The sequence below is a fragment of the Stegodyphus dumicola genome, chromosome 1 (assembly GCF_044657685.1).
Source record: "Stegodyphus dumicola isolate Sdum_Otavi_A_Nest chromosome 1, ASM4465768v1".
NCBI lineage: Eukaryota > Metazoa > Arthropoda > Arachnida > Araneae > Eresidae > Stegodyphus > Stegodyphus dumicola.
In genome coordinates this window covers 136,826,344-136,850,473 of record NC_140768.1, presented here as the reverse complement: position 1 = coordinate 136,850,473, position 24,130 = coordinate 136,826,344, and the positions used below count along the sequence as shown (strand labels likewise).

The following is a 24,130-nucleotide window of genomic DNA, read 5'->3' as shown; positions in this document are numbered from 1 at the left end:
AATTTTCTTTACCAGAGCAACAAGTATAATGCTTTTTAATTTATTAAAGGGGTGAAGTTAAGTGATGGGAAGTGCAGTGCTCATTATTTTCTTTACTAACAATTGAAAGTTCATACAGTCGGTCATTTTGGTGTAAATCAGAGTTTCTTAAACTTTTTTCAGTCGCAACCCCCAGGACCTCATAATATTTACAAAAATTTTGTGGGACCCCATAAGTATTGTGCAAATCCAACATACATGTAAGTAAAATTTTCAATTTTTTCACTTGTTCTGTAATATACTATTGCAGTTTTAGGTCATTAACTTTAATTTCTAATTTTAAGACATAGAACAATGTGAAAATTTTAAATAAGTAACAGACAAAATGACAGGGTCACGTGCAATGCAAGGAAAATAAACATTTATAGTATAAAAAGAATGCGTCAAAACAGTCTCTTTTTTTTTTTTTTTTTTTGTCTGCATAGTCTTATCTTTATCTATTTTCAGCTACATTGTGTAAAAATATATGGTAATTGTAAAATTATTATAATAAGTTAAAGAAATATCAAAACTGCTAAAATTTTTGGTGACCCACAGTTTAAGACACCCTGGTGTAGATAATAGCTTTACCCTTTGAGTAACAAGATTAGAACATGAAGTGTGATATTAACAGGTATTTACGATGAACTGCTATTAATAAGAGAGTGGTTCATGGAATGTAAAGAATTTAAACTGTTCAGATATTTATTAAATTATTCCTAAAATCTTTAACAATAAGGCCCTGAGTAGGATTTTCTGGTCCAAAAATTTCACATTTATTTTTGTAAGATAATCCTATATTCTATCATAATATGAGTCTTGTACAATTAATTGCACTTTCAACAGTGGATGGCCCAAAAGAAATGGAAAAAAAAAAAAAAAAAACTGATATTGTAAACAATGTAGGTTTTTAGGTTAATTTGCATAAGTTAAGTGACTGTCTGTTTGCTAGTTTCTGATCTTTTGGTGTAACAGAAATGTTTCACCTTCTGAAATGACATTTGGCAAAGTAATTTATTCACAAAGCAGAACATAATTAATGCCATTAAATTTGATGGCATTCTCTTCTTATTTTGAAGACTTATTCTACATACGACTCTTTCAAAATATACTTAAACTCCTTTTTTAATGTATTAACTCTTCCAGAATTTCTAAAAATTTTCAACCTTTGTGCACTAATAAAAATTAATCATGAACGTCAGTCTTCAAGATTACTGTCCATGAAGATTATTTGTCCATATACGATGACACCGTACTTACGATTTTGAACATAACACATAATGATGATTATGTTTATATGCAGTTTTTCAGATCTCGGAATTCAAGATTTCAAAATTTGTATATAAGTAAAAAAAAGTCTGGACCACAATCACCTCTAGCTTCTTTAACAATTTTTTGCTTATTGCATAGCTACATCTCTAGTTTCTGTAATGAAAATTACATTAAAATTACAATTAGCATTCTATATATTGTAATTTTTTTAGATACTGTTATATAATTCAAAAGCAATAATGATACCAAAAATTGTTAAATTGGTATACTCGTATTTTGAATGTGGCATCATCATATGAAATAAAATCAATTGGGGGAAAAATAATAGGGCAATATGTTGTAGCTAGTGTTCTAAAAGGATGCAGTTTCTCCAGGCCTAACCTTTAATACTCTTGAAACATATAGGAAGGGCAGTATTTTTATAAGCAAAAGAAAAAAATCTGAGGTGTTTCAGATTTTAAATTACGTCCAAAGGGGTTTTTTTAATGTTTTGTGTGTTTCCTTTATTAAATATGTTCTTTGCACTTAAACTATAAAATTCAGCTCAAGAGCAATGTCGCAAAATAATTTTAAAATGAGCATATCTTTAGAATTTCCGAAACGCAGTTCTGCGCACTGGAGATAAACAGTCCCCCCCCCCCGTAGAGTGTTGCCATTGCTTGCTTTTAAATCATTGAGTTTGTTAATCAAAAATTTGTTAAAGTTTTACAAAATATGAAATTGATAATAAAACAAATTCCAGATTTCACATTTGGGCTTTCAGATGCTCATATTTGCAGTAGGATTACATCATTCGAAACTGGATGGCTCTAGGTACCATTGTTTTATCACAACGCGAGAAACATATGTACATTTATTCAGATTCATCATTATTTAATTTCTTTAAATATAATACAGGGCGATAGTATTTGGTGGCAATAATTTGAAAAGTGATAGAGCCTTTTAAAGTTTGCAATGCAAAACAATAGTCTTTCAGGGACAAAGCCCCTTTGGACTAAAAATACTAAAGTTTCTAACAAAAAATTCCCTTCATTTATTCATGTAAAATTTGTAAAAAAGCATTTATTAATAAAAACACTAAAAAATAAAATTAATTTGTAGCAGATTTTTCTTTATACACATTTCATTCCACAGACAAAAATATCACAGGTTTGAAGATGATCGCAGTCTGCCCTTCCTAAATGCAATCACTATTTCATGCAAGAAAAGAACAAAATGTTCCAAGAATGAATGTTACATAAGGAATAAATATGAAGTAAGGAAAGTTTTTCGCAGCCGTTGATGAATGTATAAACTTAAAAGTAACAATGATTACAGAAAACTGAAAATTCTGAGATCTTTTGATTTGGCAGAATATTTCTGAAAAAAGAAAAAAGTTATACAGTATAATTTTCAAATATATAACTAAACTTGAAATACATATGTTTAAAACAATATATTTTATTTAAATTTAACAAACAAATAAAAAATGCTAATTTAAAAATGTAACTAGTTAAGCAAACTGAAGAATTTTATGACAAGAAATTAATTTATTATGAAAAAAATACCAGTTTTCCAATTATAAAATCTGGACACTTACCAATATGAAAGGACATATCACTGAAGGCAACTTTTTTGTTAAATTAAGATGTTACACTATAGGATAAAAAATTATAACTAATTTTAAATGTGTATCAGCAAAATCAATTTTTGAAGTGATATTAAAAAAATGTAACAGTTTGAAACAGCATTTAAAAAATTATAGCAGCTTTTCATAAATTAAAAAACATATAACATGTTAAAGGTTACTGAAAAATGCGAATGTTAGCTAAATATAAGCGTAAAGCTGATACAAATTTCTGTCAAAAATTTTTTTTTTAAATTGCTCAACAAGTGAAACATTTTCCGATTACTGTAAATTTATATTATGAACAATGAATATTTATGTTTTTGTCTTAGGACCTTAAAAAAAATTTTTTTTTGGTACAATTCATTTTGTCATCATTCAGTATTCTTGATACAGTTTTAAACAGAGGAATTCCATTAATTTGTAGGGTTTCCCTCAGTTCACTAACCAGTTATTATAATTTTGGTATCTTTTCTGAATTTTCTGCTTCACCTCACATTTCCTCGCCAGAATGCAAATTTTAAGTGGGAGAAAGAGCGTATTCAAATGTTTAGACAGATTTCACTAGTATAGTGCATGTTTGCTATTTTGGCCTCCAGCTGTTAACTTATCAGTGGCTACACAGTCTGGCCATTTATTTGTTCTGTTGCGGGTATAAACTGCTGAGTCAGCCTGTTAAGATAGATTAAATTGTGAAGTCTAGTACTACTTCTTTCCAATTTATAGTTCTCATTGCAAGTAATCGGTGTTTTTGTGAGCACGGAAACAGTGCCTTTTTGTTAAAAATTACAAAGTAAATTTTATTTCCTCGAATAAATTCCAGAATGGATTAAGCATGATTCTGTGTAATAAATAAAAGGGCTATTTACACCTTTACCCTGCTGTAATTGTTTTCACGCCTATGCAAGAGTCACACTCTGAGATCTAAACACTTTGTATGATAGCAAAAAAGGTTAGATCTTATAAAATCCTGTTTTGCAATCAATGATTTATAATCTGTTTAAAGGTATTTTCGCAAAGTTTGTAAAACCAGTCTTTGTTTTGTCTTCTAATTCTATATATGTAATTTATGGTGAAATAGAAAAAACAGAAGAAGAATGAAGATTTGGTAATAGGGACTGCAACTAACAGAGTAGTGGAAGAACTTTCAGATCACGTTCAAAGCTATTTCTGCCGAGTATGTGATTAAATTTCCAATCCACATACAACTACATAAATTTCCAATCAACAATGAAGGGACTTTATATGCTAAAGCTCTTCAAATACAATTTTTTGCTCTAACAAATACATTTTTTTTTTCCCTGATACAACAAGATACTTTTTTAAATAGATTTACAGTTTTACTTCATTTAGTCATGAAAATGATATTGATGTTGCAAGTGGTATACTACAATCACAATTTTGCAGTTTACAATTAAAAACTTGAATAAATTTATAAAACCAGCTAGGATTGACGCCCAGTGGTGTTTAATTGGAAAACTGAAAGGTGCTGATAAAATTTTAAAGTATACTGAAATGTCTAGAATAAAGCTGATCATCCTGCCAATGCTCCATAGTAATGCAGAGTGCAAGTTGTTGCAAAATCGATGACTAAATTTATATTAAATATTAATAAAGACACATTAGAAAAACTTTTATTAGCTTAAGCAAGCCTACATTGCAACAGCTATTAACAAAATTATGAAATTTCTTTATTTCTTTCTCAATGAAAGCAAAATCTGCCACTGTTCATAGCATTTGTACGAAAACTGATTAAAGTATTATTTTTTTGTTAAAAGATTCAAATAAAAAAGTCCCCCACCCCCCATGAAAGTATTTTTGTACTGTGTGCATTTAAGAATTAGAAACTGAACTTTCAGATATTAATTAGTAACTATTTAAAGTAAATTCATTATTAAAAAATATATGTTTATCATTTAAAAAATCTTTGATAAAGATCTCCTGATAAAATCAGGAGATCTCCTGTGTTGGCAAGTATGTATATGAAACCTAAGATATTCATTGCTTTATTCTATGAGGCAATTTGCATGCTTTATGGATGCTTAATCCTCTCACTGCGCACTTCTTTTTTATCAAAATAGGTTTAAAAAATTGTGTATTTTTTTTATTACATATTTCAAATCTACATACATTTTAGAGTTAAAATATGCAAAAAATTTTTGTAAAAGAGTTTTTTTTTTCAATATAGAATTAGATCATAGAAAAAGGTTGTCAGAATAATGATATAAAAGGAAAATTTTGAAATTTAATATTGGTTAAATTATGATTTATTTTATAAAATACAAAGTAAAACATATATATACTAATAAAAATATCTGCATAATGTAATATTTTGCACCACTGTCAAACGTTTTCAATAGAAAATGAATTTTCAGATTCCTAACAATCTGCGGAGGAATCTGAGACATTCTCATCAGTTTCGCCATAACTATCTTCAATATACTTGAAATCAGAGTCAGAACTACTATCAGTGTCAGAAATATTGTCAGGAATATAGGTTACATCACTCGTGAAACACTTCCTGCCAGACATCTTTGAGCTCTGAAATGCGTGTGCAAAATGCTACATTACGTATTCTTGTATATTTGCAAAAATGTGGACAACTAACGTCATTTGTTAGCCCACATCTAAATAAACAATTAAACATCACAGAAAAGCTGAAAGGAAACCTTGAATGGGTTGCACAGTTAAATAGATGGCAGAAATTCATCTGCGTGGAAACCGCGGGTTGTGCAAATTTTGGTATTTTTACGTTGCCCATGGAAATAGCAGGATGTGCAGTGAGAGGGTTAAACTTAATTATATACTATCTCAAAAAACAAATTACATCCTTAGCAATCTCTTATTAGAACTTTATAAGCTACTGGATCAAGTTGCTCGAATGTAGATAAGTGTTAATACAGTAGAATAATTAGTTATTCTTGCAGTTATTTTTACACTAAAGAACTATGTACTGCAAAAGAAACAATTGTGCCAAAAGTAAACTTGGGTACAAGAAATTGCTATAGTAATTTAGTAAACATGGTAGCACAATACTCAACATAAATGTAAAAAATAAAATGAAAGAAATGCATGGTTCTTACTGATTAATTTTGGCTTCAGCTGTAGTATAAGTCTAGAGCTTTATTAACTACAACATCAGATGTATCTTCTGGAATCTGTCAAATATAATGAATCTCAAAGTTATATAGTATAATTATTACATTAGCTATAATTAATGCCTAAGAGCTAACCGATGAATAATTATCACATTTTCATGTACCCATTTTATGCATCCCACAGTTCTTTAGGGTGACTATTCCTTTATCATAACTTAAATGATTTATAAATATTAGGTTGGTGCATTCGAAAAGACCAACATCTTTATATGTGCAAAAACTTAACAAAAAAGAGGAATTATTTTAGTCAAAATAGTAATCTTTGGCATCTAGGCCTTTTTGCCAAACTATGAATCTCATGCTCAGAACTGTCATGGCTATGACCTCAAGAATTAGCCAGTACAGCAGCTGCACCTGTCAACAGCCTTTAGGAGGTAGGGAAATTTTAGAATTTAGGAAATGTCAAGATTGCACCAGACAGCAAAAAGTCTGAATCCAGCTCTGCTTTTGACCATGAAGACAGTTGTCCATATGGGAAAAAAGGTGGTAATCTGTTGGGAGACAAGTTTGATGAATGGGATGGGTAAGGAAGGGCTTCACAAGGCAGCTAATAGAATAATTAGTAGGGTTTTAGTGACATATTGAGACAAGTGCTATCATGCAACATAAGCACACCATATATATTCATGAATCTATTCATTCTACCTCAGGTTAAGTTGTACATTCACTCTCTGCAGTTTGGCACACTAATAGTCCAAATTCTTTATTTTATGTTGCATGAGAAAGTAAACAATGCCAAATGCACACCACTACGTTTTGAGAATGAAAGAGCTCCCCAGAATGCTCGTCCCCAGCCGCAGGTGTTACTGATTTTGACTGTGCCTTTTCTAATGTTACAATATTTCCACAGTGATTTCTTGATAAAATGATTGTCAGTTCAGTTAACAGAGACCTTGGTTGACAGAAATTCTACTGTACTTTATAAGTAAAATTTCATATTTCTGTGACGGATCAATGTAAGATTCTAAATAATTTACAAATATACATTAAATACTTATTTCATATCTCTAATTCTACAGCTAGACTCACTTTTTTGAGCAATTCAATAGCCGCTTCTGGCCCAGTTAGCGCTAATAAAGGGTGTCGACGAACCATTAATATTGCAGCTCCAACATACGATAAAATCTTGCAAGATCCACCAATCACTTTATCACATATTCTAAAATAACGAAAAGTACAAATTAAAAGAAATTATAAAATTCAAGGGATAAAGGAAATTTGATTACAGAAATCAAATTCTTTAAATTTACAATGTTCGTATAATGGAATCTCCAATATCATTGTTCGTTTAAAGAGTAACAAGAATAACAAGCTTTATTATGCACTTCCAAATATAAAGCTTTTTCAAAAAAATGGTGATAAATTTTATAAAAAGAGTTTCAATACTGACTGGAAGAATTCTATAAGAATAAAATCCATATACTCAAGAGCAATCTACACAAAATTCACAAAGATATATTTGATAAATATTTTCACAATGGCCAGCTACATGGTTAATAATAGATATATTTTCCCCCATATGAAACTGTTATTTAATATGCTACATATGCTTATAAACTATTCCTAAACCTGTTATCAGAAGAATTGAATTACTCCAGTAATATGAAGGATTACATAAAAACCATTTAATCCTGTCAACAATACACTCAATCCTGTTACTGAATGGAAAAGAAAATGTTGAAATTCGAAGTGAACTATGTAGTTCAAATTCTCTTGCATTGTTCTTCACATTCAGCAAGGTTAATGCAAATTTTCTCTTCTTTTGTGTTTATCTATTCAAAACTACAAAATAAATTACATGTTGCACTGTATAAATAATGATCTAGATTCAGTTTCAAAATCTAATTAATTAAATTTTGTTTCTTATTCTTTCTGAACAAACATGTCGATTAACCCTTAACTTCCCAATTTTTTAAATTTCTATGAAAAAATTATATCAGCTACTTCTTAAGTAATAATAAAAGGAAAAAATATTTTAAAAAAAAAACTAAGCAGTTTTAAATTGAATTTCAGTCTTTTTTTTTTGTTTGTTGCAGAAGTGCAACATTGCACAGTAGTGCTGTAAAATTACAAAACTTTTTTTTATATGAGGATTTTATTATTCATTGTTATAAATTGCTTTAGCCTTACATACAATGAAAACTTTTAAAGCAGTTATTGACTTTGTTGTAAAACGTCTCCTACTTTACACTTTTCGCACTCAGTTTGAGTGTAGCTCTTGCAGTTTGGAAACTTGCACAGTATTCTTTTCTGACCATATTGGCCAATGATTTATACCATCTCTACGAATGTCCTTACATGGAACGGACTGGGCAGTCCCTTTGCATCTTTTAGTCTGAGACATTTGTTCTATTGAAGTATTACTAGGTCTTCCTCTTTTAGCATTTCGATCGTACCCCATTTTGCATAAGCATGATGCAACTTCAGATTTGAATTTCTTTAAATTCATTAGATTTTTTTTTATTATTATTTTTATTTTTTCAGATTTCTTCATTGTTTCTTTAATTTGATCAAATCCAAGCTCTTCTGACCAGTATGCTCTATAGTTTGGCAGGTGAACTAGAGATGCATAAATGTAAATACCCAAATATTGATTTATTTCATTCTCTGATATAGTCAAATGCTTACTTGGATTCTTTTGAATAGCATATCGTTTGCTGTCTTCATAAATGTTACTTATGATCTCTTCCATCCATAAATATTTAAAAATTTGGTACGTAGTGTCCAAATCCGTAATTTCTCTTGGGAGCGTGTCATCTCCATGGAATTTTATTACTTCTTCAATCAATGAAATGTTTTGATTTTTCCATAAAATATTCTTTGAAAATGTTTTATTATTCTTAACAGTTAAATTTAAAAAAGGTTCTCTGACTGAAATACACCAGCGGTCGAGCGGTTAAAGTTGCTGAAACACTGGTAGTTTGTTTTCGTGGTTTTTCCCATGTGTAACTTGTATACAAACCAGTTTCCCTTAGGAAATCCTCCACGAAGGCATCCCACCCTGTAGGCAGATAGCTCTCGAGGCTTTGCCATAATCACACACACACTAACTGAAATATTTCTATCAAATTTATTATCATCATCATTGGATGTTTTTATATTCTGAATTGTATTTTGTGAAACAACACTATTTCACAGTCGCTATCCGAATCATCATTAGATAACACACAATCAGGTAAAAAATTAACATCACCAGCAGAATTTTCAAGACTATCCTCACTTAAATCACTCAATTCGCCCAAATTATTCATATATCTAGCAATTTCATCTTGGGTTAGTATACGCTTTTTGGCCATGTCAAAATGGTAACCAAAGACCAATGTTGCAGACTTGCAACATATAATTAAAATCAAATTTCTTTCAAAATTTTTCTATTAGAAAATCAAAATTTTTTTAAATGAACATAAAATGTTTAAACTTCTTACCTGGTAATTTTTTTCGTCAATAAACAAGAGGAAGCATCAAATATAATGGATTCTTTTTACAGCAAAAACACAGTTCTTGAGGAATCAGAGATTTTTATAATTGTTGCGATTTCTGGGGAAAATGTGCTGCTATCTAGTGACAAATTTAGCATGTATTTTGTTGCAGTAACCTTTTTTTCTTAGATAAGTGATTTGTAGGTAATTAAAAAAAATATTGATTAAATTAAAATAAATCATATGTTGCAGAAATGCAACAGTGGTAAGTTAAGGGTTAATTGTTTTTCTTATTTTTACGAGTTAAAAATGAGTTTCAAACACCTAATATTAGGCACATACATAAGTAATGAAAACACTGATGTGGAATATAGAACATGATACAGTACAGTCTTTAATCCAAACTCGTCGGGACTTCGACGTTTCTGGATTAGGGGATTTTCCGGATTATAGATCATCAATTTAAATTTCGTAAGATGTCATGCAGAACTTATAAAATTAAAAATATGAAACCGTAATTTATGAAATAAAGAGCAATTATGATCTAAAGGGTATCAAAATTTACACACACACACACACACACACACACAAAAAAAAAAAAAAAAAAAAAAAAAAGGCTTAGTATTTATTTGTTTACTGTATTAAACATTTCTTTCAATGCAAGTTGTTTAAGTTGCTTCGTTTTATGTGCTAATACTTTCTCTTTAATTCTATAAACAGACATAATTTCTTGTTCAGTTACAGAGTTTCGCTGTTCAAGTCCTGTAATTGCTGTGCTGAGAATAACGACTAACTTGTCAATCGAAATTTTTTCGTTTTCACTATCCTCTCTGTCACTTTCTTCATGCCTTTATCCATTTTTTGCAGCAATTCCACTTTTTGTTTGATGGACATTAAAACATGCTTTCGCTTTGTAGATCCTTTGGCAGCTCCAGAATCGGAAACTCTTTTTGACATAATCGAAAGTTCAAACTTACTTTTCATAAAATTAAATTTCATAAAACTAAAATTAAGAATTCAATTCCAAGTAACGTTTTAGTTTTGCCTAATACTTTAAGATAAAAAAACTTACTCAGCTGTGAAATTACTTTATCTATATTATATTGATCTTTACTAAAAATCACAATATCATCTACATATAACAAGAGAATTACATTTGAACTCTGATAAACACAATTACACCATTGTATTTTCTTAAAATGTAGATTTTCTAAAGTACTTTCAAATTCACAAAACCATTCACGGCTGCTTTGATTTAGACCGTAAATGGCCTTGTGTAATAAACACACTTTATTTTCCTCTTCAATAAATCCCTCTGGTTGGGTTATATATATATTTTCATTTACGTTTGCATACAAATATGTGTTCTTTACATCTAACTGACAATTAGTCCATACATATAACATACCAGTATAGTGAAAAATATTCTCATGATTGAGAAATTTACTACAGGACTGTAAACGTCATCAAAATCTTCACCTCTTTTCTACCTGAACCCCTGTGCTACTAAACGTGCTTTGTATCTAACCACTTGATTCTTTTCATTTCTTTTTAGCGTATAGACCCATTTGTTTCCTAGCATAGTTTTATTTTCTGGCTTTTCGACTAATTCCCAAACCTTTCTTTTCTTCATTGTGTCAATTTCTTCTTTCATTGCTTTATCCCATTCTTCGGCATTTGCTGATTTTCGTGCTTCTTTAAAATTTTGTGGGATAACAATTTCTACGGAATTTGCTTCTTCAGACACGGAGCTAGTCTCCTGTTCTACAAAATTAACTTTCCACGAGTATTTGTTTTTTCCACTAAAACTTATCTTTTTCACATTTAATATTTCCTGCCTTACAATACTTTTCAATAACATTATAGGATCTAAAACGGGTGTTTGTTCCCTCTACATAATAATATATGTCTGTACGTGTTCCGTCTGGCCTTTTAACTGCTTTTCTTTGCCAGTTTAAGTCTGATACTTCTTTCGGGGTAGACTTGTCATTTGACAACTTTATTTCTTTTCTAGAAGTTTCCTGTTCTTCATCTGATTCTGCTAATAGCTCAGATTCCTCTAGCCTTTTAAACTTAGTTTTTGATTTCTGTTCCAGGATGCCATTTGCTGCATTCAATTTTTCATCGAACTTCACATTACAGGTTTCTATTAATCTGCGTTCTTCTGGTAGCCATATCCTATAAACCCTAGTTTCCTTCTTATATCCTACCATGATTCCTTCTTTGCACCTCATTTGTAATTTATTTCTAATCTGTTTTGGCATGCCAACATAGGCTTTACAACCAAATATTTTAAAATAAACAACACTGGGTTTTCTATTTAGGAACATTTCATAAGGGGTTCAGTTGCTTTTATGACATACTCTGTTCCACGAATGTACGAAACAGCCAAGAGCTTCTGACCACCATTCTTTTCTCATTTTACCATCATCCAGCATAGCTTTAACTGCGCTTAATGCCATTCGGTTAAAACGTTCACACACACCATTCTCTTCTGGGGCGTATGTGTTTGTGCATTCAACCTTAATTCCATTTTCGTCTAAGTACCCTTCGAATTGCCTGTTACAGAATTTCCCACCGTTATCGGTGCGTATACTTATTAATTTTCTATTCATCAGTCTTTCCATTTGCCTATGATAATTCTTTAAGTTGTAGAACGATTCATTTTTATTTTTCATACAATAAACTGTTACTAATCTACAGTAGTCATCCACAATAGCGAGGAAATATTTATTCCCACCCTTAGATGGAACTGGGAGTGAGCCACAAACGTCTAAATAAACCAACTGCAATGGTTTATCCAATCTCTGCAGACTAATCTAATCTAATAATCTAAATAAAATTCATGCTTTATTCCGTAAATTAAAATAAAATAAGCTAACACTGTAGCCTTTACATTTAAAATGATTTGAGTGAAAGAAAACTAGCATTATGCTAACTCATAACAACACATTCGACGATACTGGCGTACATATAATACTCGGCCAACTTGCCGATCTTGACGTCATCGGCAATCATGTTAGCTTACCGCTGATTGACCTCCGATCAAAATTTGCATAAGGAAAAACTAAAGCCAACAGCTATATCATGAATTAAATGCATTTTTATTTAACAGAACTGGATTCAAAAGTAAAAAAAAAAATCTTAACATCTGCATCTATTGCTTTTAAATAGCTTAGTTTACTCATCATTAGTAGACAGTTTAGAGAAGCCAAATATCTTACATTTTTTCGAATAGCAACAGACGTAAATGAAAAGTGAAACTATGCAAAATCATGTTTTCAGACTAATAACCTGGGTTGATGGTTCAGGTGGTACTCTTAGGGTGATTTCCATATAAGAATTGGTAACACACTAATTTGTGTTTCGTTAGGTTGCATATTATTTTCTGTTTATAGAACTAAAAATATGTTTATTATAAATACATAAGAAGCTGTATTAACAATACAATAATGACAATTGGAAATAATTAATACTGAATGCAAAATAACCAACTATTTGTAAGTAAAGTAATTGTCCTCATTATGTGAGAATCTTGCTTTTGATAAGATGTCTCTCCAGTTGAGAGTCTTAGAGCACTCTGTTATCTTATTGCATTATTAATGCCCTTATAATTTTTTGATTGTGTTTTACATTGCCTTATTTGTTACATTCAAAAATAGTATCAGAGGAGCTAAGCTATCACTGGTTTTCCGGCCCACTGAATTCAAAAGGCCTTGATGAAGAATACAGTGTAGATCGCTAAAATCTCTCGACATTAGTCATAAAGTTATGACTCTTGTGATGTCAAGTGGAAGCATTACTGAACGAGTTAAATTCTCCTGCAATGTCAGAGCATACTGTCTCACATCTTGTAAGAACTCAAAGACTACGACTGTGAAGTGACTGCACATGTGAATTTCTTATCTTTATGTGGTCCCTCACACTTGCATATTTTTAATGTCACAAAGAGGCCATGCCACCACAAGATAATGTGATAGGAAAGCTACGTTTCTGAACTATATAATGAGTTGATCAAGAAAGATGATAAAAATTTTTTGGTATTTTGTATTCCTCCTACTAAATTATTGCAGCTTTTTCCTTGTTGTTTGCTTCATGAACTCTTTTAAACTTATTTCTTTTTAATTATTCTTTGAATTACATTAATGTAATAAAAAGAAGTTATTGCAAGTGCAAAATTAAAGCTAATTATATTATATACATAATTAAAATATTTAAATTAATTAGTAATTTAAGCTACAAAAAGTTTCTTCCATTTTTTCTACATTGTGAAACTTATTTCTTCTAGCCAGTTTTTTCTATGGTTCTTCCTAACATAAAAGAAAACTCGTTAACCCTCGTTAGAACTCTCTTCTGTTTTTCTCTCTGAATACTTGCTCAGCAGATAGTCAGTTTTGACTGTACCATAAATTCTTCTTCCCTTCTCTTACCAATTTAGAATACTTGAAGTACAATCAATGAGAAGAACCTCACCCATCTAATTTTTTGTCATATTAAGAATAACAGTGAAAATAAATTCCTTTTGCAAATCAGAAGAGAAATTAATTCTTTGGAATGCTTCTGAAATCAATCCTTAGAATCATGCATAAATATACTGGAGGTTTGTGCAAATGTAATTCTACTGTACATAACAGTTTTTTAATTTCTTTACTGCCTGGTACTTCCTTGTTAAAATTGCCACTGTGCTTAGCTGTGAGAATTGGCAAATTTAATCTCTGAACCTGTAACATGAAAATTTCAAAGGCTTATGCAGTAGTCACTTTAATAAGAAAATACCTAGAAGTTAGTTACACCATAAATGTCTTACACTGATTTCACTGTTTATCAATATCAGATAAAATAATTAATACTTCTAATTTTTTCAATTATCTTAAATGTTTTCTGATATAATTTAATACATTACGGGCTTTATTAAAATGCACACAGGCAAACAGTTTCATGAACAAATAGCAATTTTAAAATAATTAAATTTGTAAATTGCAATGCAAATCCACAAAGTAATATGCCAAATTAAGTAAAACAATAAATAAAAGAAATGAATAATAACCTTGCTAGTGAGCTTTTATGTAAAACTTGAGCAAAATATCTTCCAAACCACAAATCTACAGGTATAATTTCAAAAGCCTTAATCAATCTTAAATGTTCATATAAAACACTATCTTCTTTTCTAAGCACAGCTTCTAACTGCTCTCTCTAAATAAATTTAAAAAAAAAAAAAGGCACAACATTAATAAAGGATTTATATTTTAGGTTATTCAAAAAAAGATAAATGGAGAAGGGAAGGGCAATAGTTTATACAAAAATTTATATAGCAGTTAAGAAGAAATCAAAAACACAGGATACTTTTGAAAGGTATACTTCTACATGTATCTTAATATACATTTACTACAGATTTAAGTATTTGTATAAATGAAAGTAGATATTTTTGGCCAAAAAATACGTTTATGAAATCAAAGATTACTCAATTATTTTTTATCTTCTTCACTTTATGAATAATATCTATGTTGTTAAACAAATTAATTTTATTTTTCATTTATATTAAGTAAAATAGTAGTAAAACGTTAAATATACATTACTACTCAATATGTTTTCCTTTCATTTTTATCATCTTTTTAAACTTGTACTTAATTAGCCATTTGCACCATTCTTTAATTTTAGAACTGAATAATAGCTATGGTATGCTGTATGACACAAATTATGAGATAGCATTAAATTAAAACAGCAGTTGAATGTTAAATAATAAAGTAAACAAAGCAGTAAAATTATACATACAAATAATTTACAATGTGCATATTTTTTGAGTTGTAATCGCATATAATTCAAATTGTGAAAGATTATATTTAAAAAATGGTACAACAGTTTCAAGAAATACTGTCATTAAAAACTACAGTCTGCCTTGGTAAATAGTTGTCTCTAGAATACTCTATAAATTTTTCTTAGGTTGCAGATTTTGTGTAATATAAAGACCTACATTTGATTTGCTGATATTACTTTTACGCACATTTTAATTTGTGATTGGATATATTGTAACGTTGAAATGCACATTTTTCAGCACACAGAATAAATACTTCTATATGAAACAAGTTGCTTAAAGAAATCCAGCCAAGCTTTCGAATTTAAAGTACTGTAACATAACTGCGCATCGGTGGTTTTAAGATTCAGTGGTAATCCAAGTTTATCGAAAGTGTGGTGGTTCAGCAAAACATAACATCACATCTCATATCAATAAATCAAATCAATAATCACCAATCAATAAAATATAAATTGATTTAATTAAATATAATAATATCTCAATCTCAGAAATCGCACATCATCCATCGAGTCTCAGCACACACTCAATGGTGCTCTCAGCGCTCTCTAGCGTTAGATGGGTCTTACCAATAACAAACATATTTTTCTTTGGAAAAAACACTGTGCATTTACCTTTAGTTCAGGGATGCTTGAGGCCATCTAGATTAAAACTTTTTGATTAGAAAGTGATACTTTCTGCCATACAAGAATGGTTTTTTGCCCAAAAATTAAGCAAAAGTATTTATGCAGTAACATTAATAGAGGTTTTTTCTTCACTTTCCTGAACTTGATATGTAAACTGTTTGTTTACAACATGTTAATCTAAAACTATATTTTATCTTAGCAATCAACAGGCTAAAGCATGTGCACATTTAACATTTTTTACCCTTACATTATGAACATGGAGGTTATCTTCAGTACCTTCTTGTTGATCTTCATGCTCCATATAGTAATATTTGCATGGCAAAATATTCTATACTTACTGCAAAGTAAAGCAAACTCCAGCCCTTTAAAGTCCAAATTACATTTTTTTTTTTTTTTTTTTAAATTCAATCTCACATTTGTTCCACTTAATTTTTAGTAAGTCAAATTTAACTCCCCTACCTCAGTTTCTAATGTCATGTAGAATTGATTCTGATTTGCATAAAACAAAATTTTAAGGGAAAAACAGTCGGTCTTATTGCTTGTTATATTTTTAAAATTTTTAAATACTTTAAATTTTTTTTTTTGAAATTAGATAAACAAAACACAGAATAAGATGAGGATGAATCAGTAATAATATCAGGATTTTAGACAATAATTCTGCAGTACTTAGGCATTCATAAAACAATCTTGGCTCAGTTTGATCAGTCAAACTGATGAAACTGATGAAAAAGAATACAGACTTATAAATGGGGGGAGGGGGGCACTTTCCTATATGCCCACATGAGCATTTTAATATTTAATTAGATATTTATTTTAGAAATCAATGAATAAATCTATTTACAAAGGATTTTTTAATACATATTTCATGGCAATCACTGTAAAAACAGATACAGAACATTCCTTCCCTTTAGTAAATTTGTAGCATATGCGATGATCGCAATGAGGCCGAAGGCCTAGCCTTTTTCTTCTTCAATGGTTTGACAGCCCTGGCCTTCTTCACAAGTCTTCTCTAGGCATCTCTACTTTTGGCAACTGATTTCTGTTTTTAACCTTTAAAATATTAAGATCTTTTTTGATACAATCAATCCATCTTAGTGGGGATCTGCCCCAGGGTCTATTTCCCATGGGCTTTGACAGAAAGATTTTCTTACAGCAATGATCTTCATTCATTTTAGCCAGATGGCCAGACATTTAAGTCGTCCCCATGACGAATTTTACAATATCAGGTTGTTTATAAATTTTATAGTTCTAAATTAGTCTTTTCCATGATCCATTCACTTAGACCCCACAAAAAATGCAATGTAAGATCTTTTGCTTAAAAATTCCCATTGCTTCCTCATCACATAAAGTCAATGCCCAAGTCTCTGATGCATAAGACAGATACTACAAGACTTTTGTAAAGAAGCAATTTAGTTCTGAATTTAAGAAAGCTGAATTTTAAATAACTCTTCAGGGCATAAAAACATCTTTTTGCAGCAATGATTCTTTTACACATTTCTGGGGCCAACACATTTTTATTATTTATTTCTGTTTACAAATAAGTAAAACTGTTAACTTTTTGAAATTTATAATTGCATATTTCTAAGTGACTAAGCTGTAAGTCAGACTTTAAGCAAGGTAAATATTTAATTTTATTTTCATTTACAATTAAATTAATTCTTTTAGCACCTGAAATTTCGGTGGTGAAAAAATGGTGAAATTTTCCAGTTAATGGATTTTGTAAAGAAATGTGGAGAAGCGGTAATAAATGAAGATGATATTACAGAAGTTTTTCATTGCGATGACAATGCCCCAATCATCAATCAATTAACGGACAGCGAAATCCATAGTATGGTTCTAGATCCAGAAAATACCACTACCAATAGTGACAGAGAGGTTATTGAAAATGAAAAAATTTAGATTGGCAAGTTATTCGGTATTCTTGACACAGCAATTACAGGACTTGAACAGTGGAACTTTGTAACTGAACAAGACATTATGTCTGTTTATAGAATTAAAGTTATTAGCACAAAAAACAAAGCAAATTAAATGACTTACATTGAAGGAAGTATTTAATAAAGTAAACAAATAAATATTAAGCTTTTTTTTGTAAAATTTGATACCCTTTAGATCATAATTCCTCTTTATTTCATAAATTACAGTTTCGTATTTTTAATTGTATAATTTCTGCATGGCATCTTACCAGATTTAAATTGATAGTCTATAATACAGAAAAATCCCAAATCCGGAATCGCCGAAGTACTGATGAGTCCAGATTTCGGATTCAGTATTGTATACATAATTTTGCATGTGTACAGGTTCATAATGGATTGAATGCACACAGAACTAATGGTAGCTTGATAGAATTTATTTTTCTAAAAGAAACATTTTATGATTCTTGAACTTTCCACAAATGTAATCATAGCTCTTCGCAGTATAAAAGACCACAATCAGTTGTTACCACTTCAGACTATGAAGAACATTAAATGCAGCGCAATGCAAAGCACATTTAAAGAGCAAAACTCACACGGAGATCTCTCAAAACTCTACTCTGAACTGAAAAACTGAGAATGGATGCTTTCTTCGGTCTTACACAATTTTTTTGCAGCTGCTGAGAAATTTCAAATACCTTCCACTTCTTGAAATTACTATAAGGCATGTATGGTTAAAGTTACACATAAGGGCCAGATAGGGTTACATATAAGGATCAATTACAGTTTACATTGACCAGACCCCAATGTCATCAAATGGTCACCGAGTTCCAGTTCTTGCCAAATTTGGCAACAAAAATTAGTTGCCAAATTTGAATGAGATAGTCATTTACCCATTAATGTTACATATTCTTGCTCTTGTAATTTTATTTTTCTGACAAACCTCATTACTTCTTCAGACTTTTCATGTTACATCATACAAAATTTACAGCAATATTTTAATTAATTAAAGAGATGTAGGATTATAAACAAACAACTTTTAAATTTAAATAATTAATCTTAGTTTCAATTCCTTGAAACAAAAAGCAAATTTTCTCATTTTGCAAAACATATTTAAGTATTTTACAGAAACTTAATATTTCAGATATGTCTATTGAATCTTCTTCTTCTTCAATGGCTCGACAACACTGGGTGGGACCGGGCCTTCTCCATGCATCTCTACTTTTGGAACTGTTTTCCAGTTTTTAACCTTTAAAATATTAAGATCTTTTTCGACACAATCAATCCATGTTAGTGGGGGTCTGCCCCAAGTTCTATTTCCCATGGGCTTTGCCAGAAAGACTTTCTTGCAGCAACGATCTTCATTCATGCTAGCAAGATGATCAGTACATTTAAGTCTGTAATTCAATGAATTTTAGAATATCAGGTTGTTTGTAAATTTTATAGAGTTCTAAATTAGATCTTCACCACGATCCATTCACTTGGACCTCACAAAAAATGCAACATAAGATCTTTCGCTCAAAAATTTTCAGTTTCCTCATCACATAAAGTCAATGTCCAAGTCTCTGATCTGATAAGTCAAGACAGATCTTATAAGACTTTTGTAAAGAAGCAAATTAGTTCTTAATTTAAAAAAGCTGGATTTTAAATAATTTTTCAGGCTACAAAAAAACATCTATTTGCAGCAACGATTCTTTTACATATTTCTGGGGCCAACACATTTTTATTTATTCATCTCCATTCCCAAATAAGTAAAAAGTTAACTTTTTGAAATTTTTAATTGCCAATTTCTAAGTGACTAAATTATAAGTCAGACTTTAAGCAAGGTAAATACTTAGTTTTATTTTCGTTTATAAATAAATAAATTCTTTTAGAACTTTGCTCTATGGAATCTATACTCAAAAGTAAAATTATATACCATAACACCTCTTTACAAATTCATTTTATAGGTTGACCAGAAAGTCATTTCACTTTTACGTGATGAAATTTCGAAAGTGCTGTACTAAGCAGTCCTCTCGCAAAGTCAATGAATGTATGGATAAATAAGATTTTTTGTTTTAAAATTTCACATTCATTTTTTTTTCTTATGTTCTGATCAAGACTGGTAACAAAAAGCTCAAGGAAAGTCATCGTACATGTTTTGTCATAGCATGCTTTGTGAAATTTATAAGTGTGACAAGCAACAATGGCTATTTGAAACATTTGTACTACATATCGAAAATAAATTAATTTTCCTCAGATACTGGCAGAACTGACTCATGCCAATCATCATGAAAGCCTCAAACACTGGCAATGGTTTTCCAAATTCCATCAACAAATTTAAACCTCAAGGATGATAATCATCTGGGAAGACTAATGAGACTAGATAATGACCTGCTGGAACCTAACTATTGAAGGATATGTCCATCAGATAATTGCTGAATTTTTAATTACAATTTTTTTGTCCAATTCAAACCTTCCAAGCTGTCAAGCCATTTATATGCATTCAAATATAAAGATATTCGTTTTGAAATGTGTTCAGACAATTAAACTAGTGTAAATATTGGAAGACAAACAGTCAAAGTAGAACAAAAAGTACAAAGTAGAACAGTCATTTTGAAATAATTCTAATCAAGAAAATACCACTTAATTATTGACCTTTTTAAGAAATTTAAGGTTTTAGGGTTAAACTCTTGAAAAGTTAAATTACATTACTGAATTATTCAACCAGCTGCAGTCATCAAAGTCTATCACGTACTTAACAATCACTTAACAAATCAAAAAGAACTACAGACACAAAATTCACGTCAACTTCCAACTGGGAACAAAGCCCTAAATTCCTACATCTTGTTCAGTAGGCAGGAAAAAGATTGTTTCTGATCAAACTGTCACTAGACAGAAATAGATTATGTACATTAAGTTAAAAAATCAATGGCTTTCACTGATTCAGATAATAACTGTAATACTTAAACCAAGTTATTGTAATATTTAACCACCTCAAAATGATTTAACTGCATGTCTGGTGGAATAATACAAGCAGAGTTTACTTTGAGGTATAAGTACCCAGGTTAGACTATCATTACATACCTCTGTAATCAATCATTTAGTCATCTGAATCAAGCTCTTCATGTTAAACATCTAACCCTGGCTCACAAATAAAAAAAGTGTAATCCTGTTCTATAATGGTACAAAACCACATGTTGCACGAATTGCATAAGATTAGAGAATTAAATTGAGAAATTCTACCCACTTCTTACTTTCTAGAGCTGTGGTTCTCAATCTTTTTTGTCCCATGCATACCTTTCACCATTGCTAGATTATCGTTTTTTCCCTCCCTTAGATGATTTTTCAATGTACTTCATAAATTATACGAGAAACAGTATAGAGAATGTTGATGAAGTTTTTTATATTCATAAACTAAAACTAAATACTCAACGTGTAAATAAAAGGCTGATTGTACTCCCACACGAAACTATGAAATTCTATGGAATATCCCCCCCTTCAGTTGGGAACTTCTGCTTCAGATCATGCTTCAACAGATTATCATCTATTCCAATCTTTAGAGCACTTTCCGCAGAACACCACTTCTCAAAATACTAATCAATCAAAACAGATCTCATAGATTTTTTTTTCATTCAAACTGCTTTCCTTTTATAAAAAAGATATTGCATGTTTAGTTCCAAAATGGTAAACTGCTACTTATAATGATACTGATTATGTAATTACAACATTAAATATTTCCTGCATTTTCTATTATTCCAAAATGACATTACTTCCTAGATAAGCTTAACAATTATAAGATGCTAGATTTAATGTAAAAACTTTCTCTTGCAGCTTTAAAGCATTTAAATTTAAACATACCCGCTACAGTTACATACATATTTTATACATAATTTTAACTAATATTAAACCTTCACTGTAACCAAAATATAAATAATAAAATTATGTTATTATTCAAAATATAACAGGTCTTCAAAATTCATAAAGGTGAACAGAATTTACATATTTCATTCCCAAATGTATCTGAAAGAATTGTGATTTTATTGAGAGATACAAAAGCTCAAAATTCATGTCTATTCATATATAAAACATCAAAACAACACATGCAGATTTATAAAAATGTGTAATGCAAAAATTTAGAAGATGAGAAGATAATGTATTTTTTAAATTAATTTTTATGCTATTTCATAATAAATTGAAAATAGACTTACCAAAGATTTGATATTGATACTAAATTTTCTTTGATATAAAACAAAGTTCCTGAATAAGAAGTATGCTACAACATCTGACGAAGTCAGTTCATGGAAAACAGCGGCCAGAGCAATAAGGTTTTGAACATATGGGCTTTCTATCTGAAACATCAAAACACTTCATGAACTGATGAAAGCATAAAATATCTTCATGCATTGTACATTTTATACATACATAAGAAAATATATTAATATTCTGTTAAAGCCATACCAGGCATTTTTTTTTTTTTTTTTTTTGGCTCATTTCTTTCGTCATGCCTTTCGCTTGATGCTTGACATATCTCCCAGTGAATCCACCCTTTTTTTACTAAATTTCTATTCACAACTGATTTATGATGAAATGTTTACATCCAGCAGCTTCCTAATCTGAGATTTATATTGATTCCAGCAGCCTGAAATTAAGAGCAGCACAACACTTAAGAGAGCTAATTAATGGAAGAGCAATTAATGACAGCCTTTGGTGCATTCAAACAAGAGATGAAAGCTGGCCTAGCATCCATTATACAGACGAAAGCTGTTCAAGAAAAAGATGGAAGCTGGTCATTAAAGAAGACATCAGAGCTGTTAACTCCATCAAACTATAAATTCACCTTGAAAAAGTAAATGGTGCCTGCTGTCCAACATATATTCTAGACATATATTCAAATATATGTTGGACAAAGATATTTTGTCCCTAAGAGCGTAAAACAGGAGTGATAAGAAATCGACCCTCAAAGACTGAAACTGCAGTGCTGAAAGCCACATATGAAGAAACTGCAGAAACACCCCAAGGCACAGAAGCTAAAACTGATCCCAGCCACAAAGAGGGAAACTAATTATTGACCATCTCCCATGCAGTGGAGGTTGACAGATAATGAGGTACCTCATTTCAAAGCACTTCAGATTTCTGCAATGAGTGGTAGCAGTAAAAGACTCTTCATCATGGGACATATCGATGGAGTTCCTTGCAATGCAACCATCAACACAGGAGCCAATGTTAACTTCATCCAAAAAGATTTGGCTCAACAATTAGAAGATAAACTCATCTGGACGCTGCCCTGCTTTACACTTCAGAATATGTCCGGGGATAAAAATGCCATCAATGAAAAATTAAACATCAATATCATGTTTGGAAATGCCGCCTACCATCACACGGCATATGTAGCAAATATTACAGATCCTTTCAAACTCGGATTAGACTTTCTATGGAAATACAATTTTTCTTTGGACTTTAAAAATAATTAACTGCATTCTGCCTCTGAGGACATAACCCTATTAGGAATTAATGCTGAAGGAGTTAAATAATGAAGGAGTTAAATCTGTCCACTAAATCATAGTTCAAGATAATATCACAATAAAATGAAAACAGAATTTTTACTTCATGGATCCAGAGTTAAAAGCAGAAATTGCTGGTATGGTGTAATGGAGTATCACAAGAACTGTAATACCCAGTGTGAAGTACTAGTAGCCTCAGCCCTTGTCTACTTATTGAGGACAGTTATCCTGGTGAGAGTTGCCAAAGTCAGCGATAAAGCGAGAATCATTAGGAAAGGCGAAGAGGTTGCAGCATGTACTCCAGTGACCTTTAATAAGCAACCCTAGTCTGCAAATATCTGTGTCTTTGGATAGCCTAATACTGGGATTATTGCAGAATGCAGAACTAAACGACGAAGAGAGGGGTGCTGCCGAATATGTGATTCAAGAAGTTTTCTACCTCTTGTTTTCTGAAGTAGGTCGAACCAGTTTGACACAGCACAGAAATGATACCATGGATCATCTACCAATCCAATATACTAGATGTCTACTGATTCTAAACAGGAAGAGGTAGGAAAACTTCTAAAGGACATGCAAGAAAGCAATGTCATTGAGCCTTCAACAAGTTCTTGGGCCTCTCCCATCATCCTGGTCAGAAAGAAGAATGAATCAACTAGATTTTGAACTGACTATCGCCAGCTGAAGGCGTTTACAAAGAAAGATAGCTACCCTCTTCCCAGTTTTGATGACATTCTGGACACTCTTTTTGGAAGCAAGTGGTTTTTGACACTTGATTTAAAGAGTTGATATTGGCAGGTAGAAATACACCCTGATGACCAAGAAAAGACAG

The 24,130-nt window shown here is 30.8% G+C and overlaps 1 protein-coding gene across 4 annotated transcripts in view; it reads right to left on the bottom strand.

Annotated features, from left to right (window-relative positions):
* Nucleotides 1-450: 450 nt before the first annotated feature.
* TBC1d7 (TBC1 domain family member 7) overlaps nt 451-24,130 on the bottom strand; it is a 60,104-nt gene continuing 36,424 nt past the window's right edge. Inside the window, exons 3-8 of one of the 4 annotated variants that reach the window (XR_015042302.1) lie at nt 22,009-22,149; nt 14,521-14,666; nt 7,084-7,213; nt 5,980-6,054; nt 2,870-2,925; nt 451-1,443 (exon numbers count right to left, since the gene is read on the bottom strand). Coding sequence is in view for 2 of the 4 variants with exons in the window: in XM_085821195.1 (XP_085677321.1) it covers nt 5,995-6,054; nt 7,084-7,213; nt 14,521-14,666; nt 22,009-22,149 (477 nt within the window). In the remaining 2 variants the exon portion in view is untranslated. Of the gene's footprint in view, nt 1,444-2,299; nt 2,650-2,869; nt 2,926-5,979; nt 6,055-7,083; nt 7,214-14,520; nt 14,667-22,008; nt 22,150-24,130 lie in introns of those variants that run through there. The other 3 variants (XR_015042298.1, XM_085821195.1, XM_085821187.1) reach the window with 3 other exon arrangements.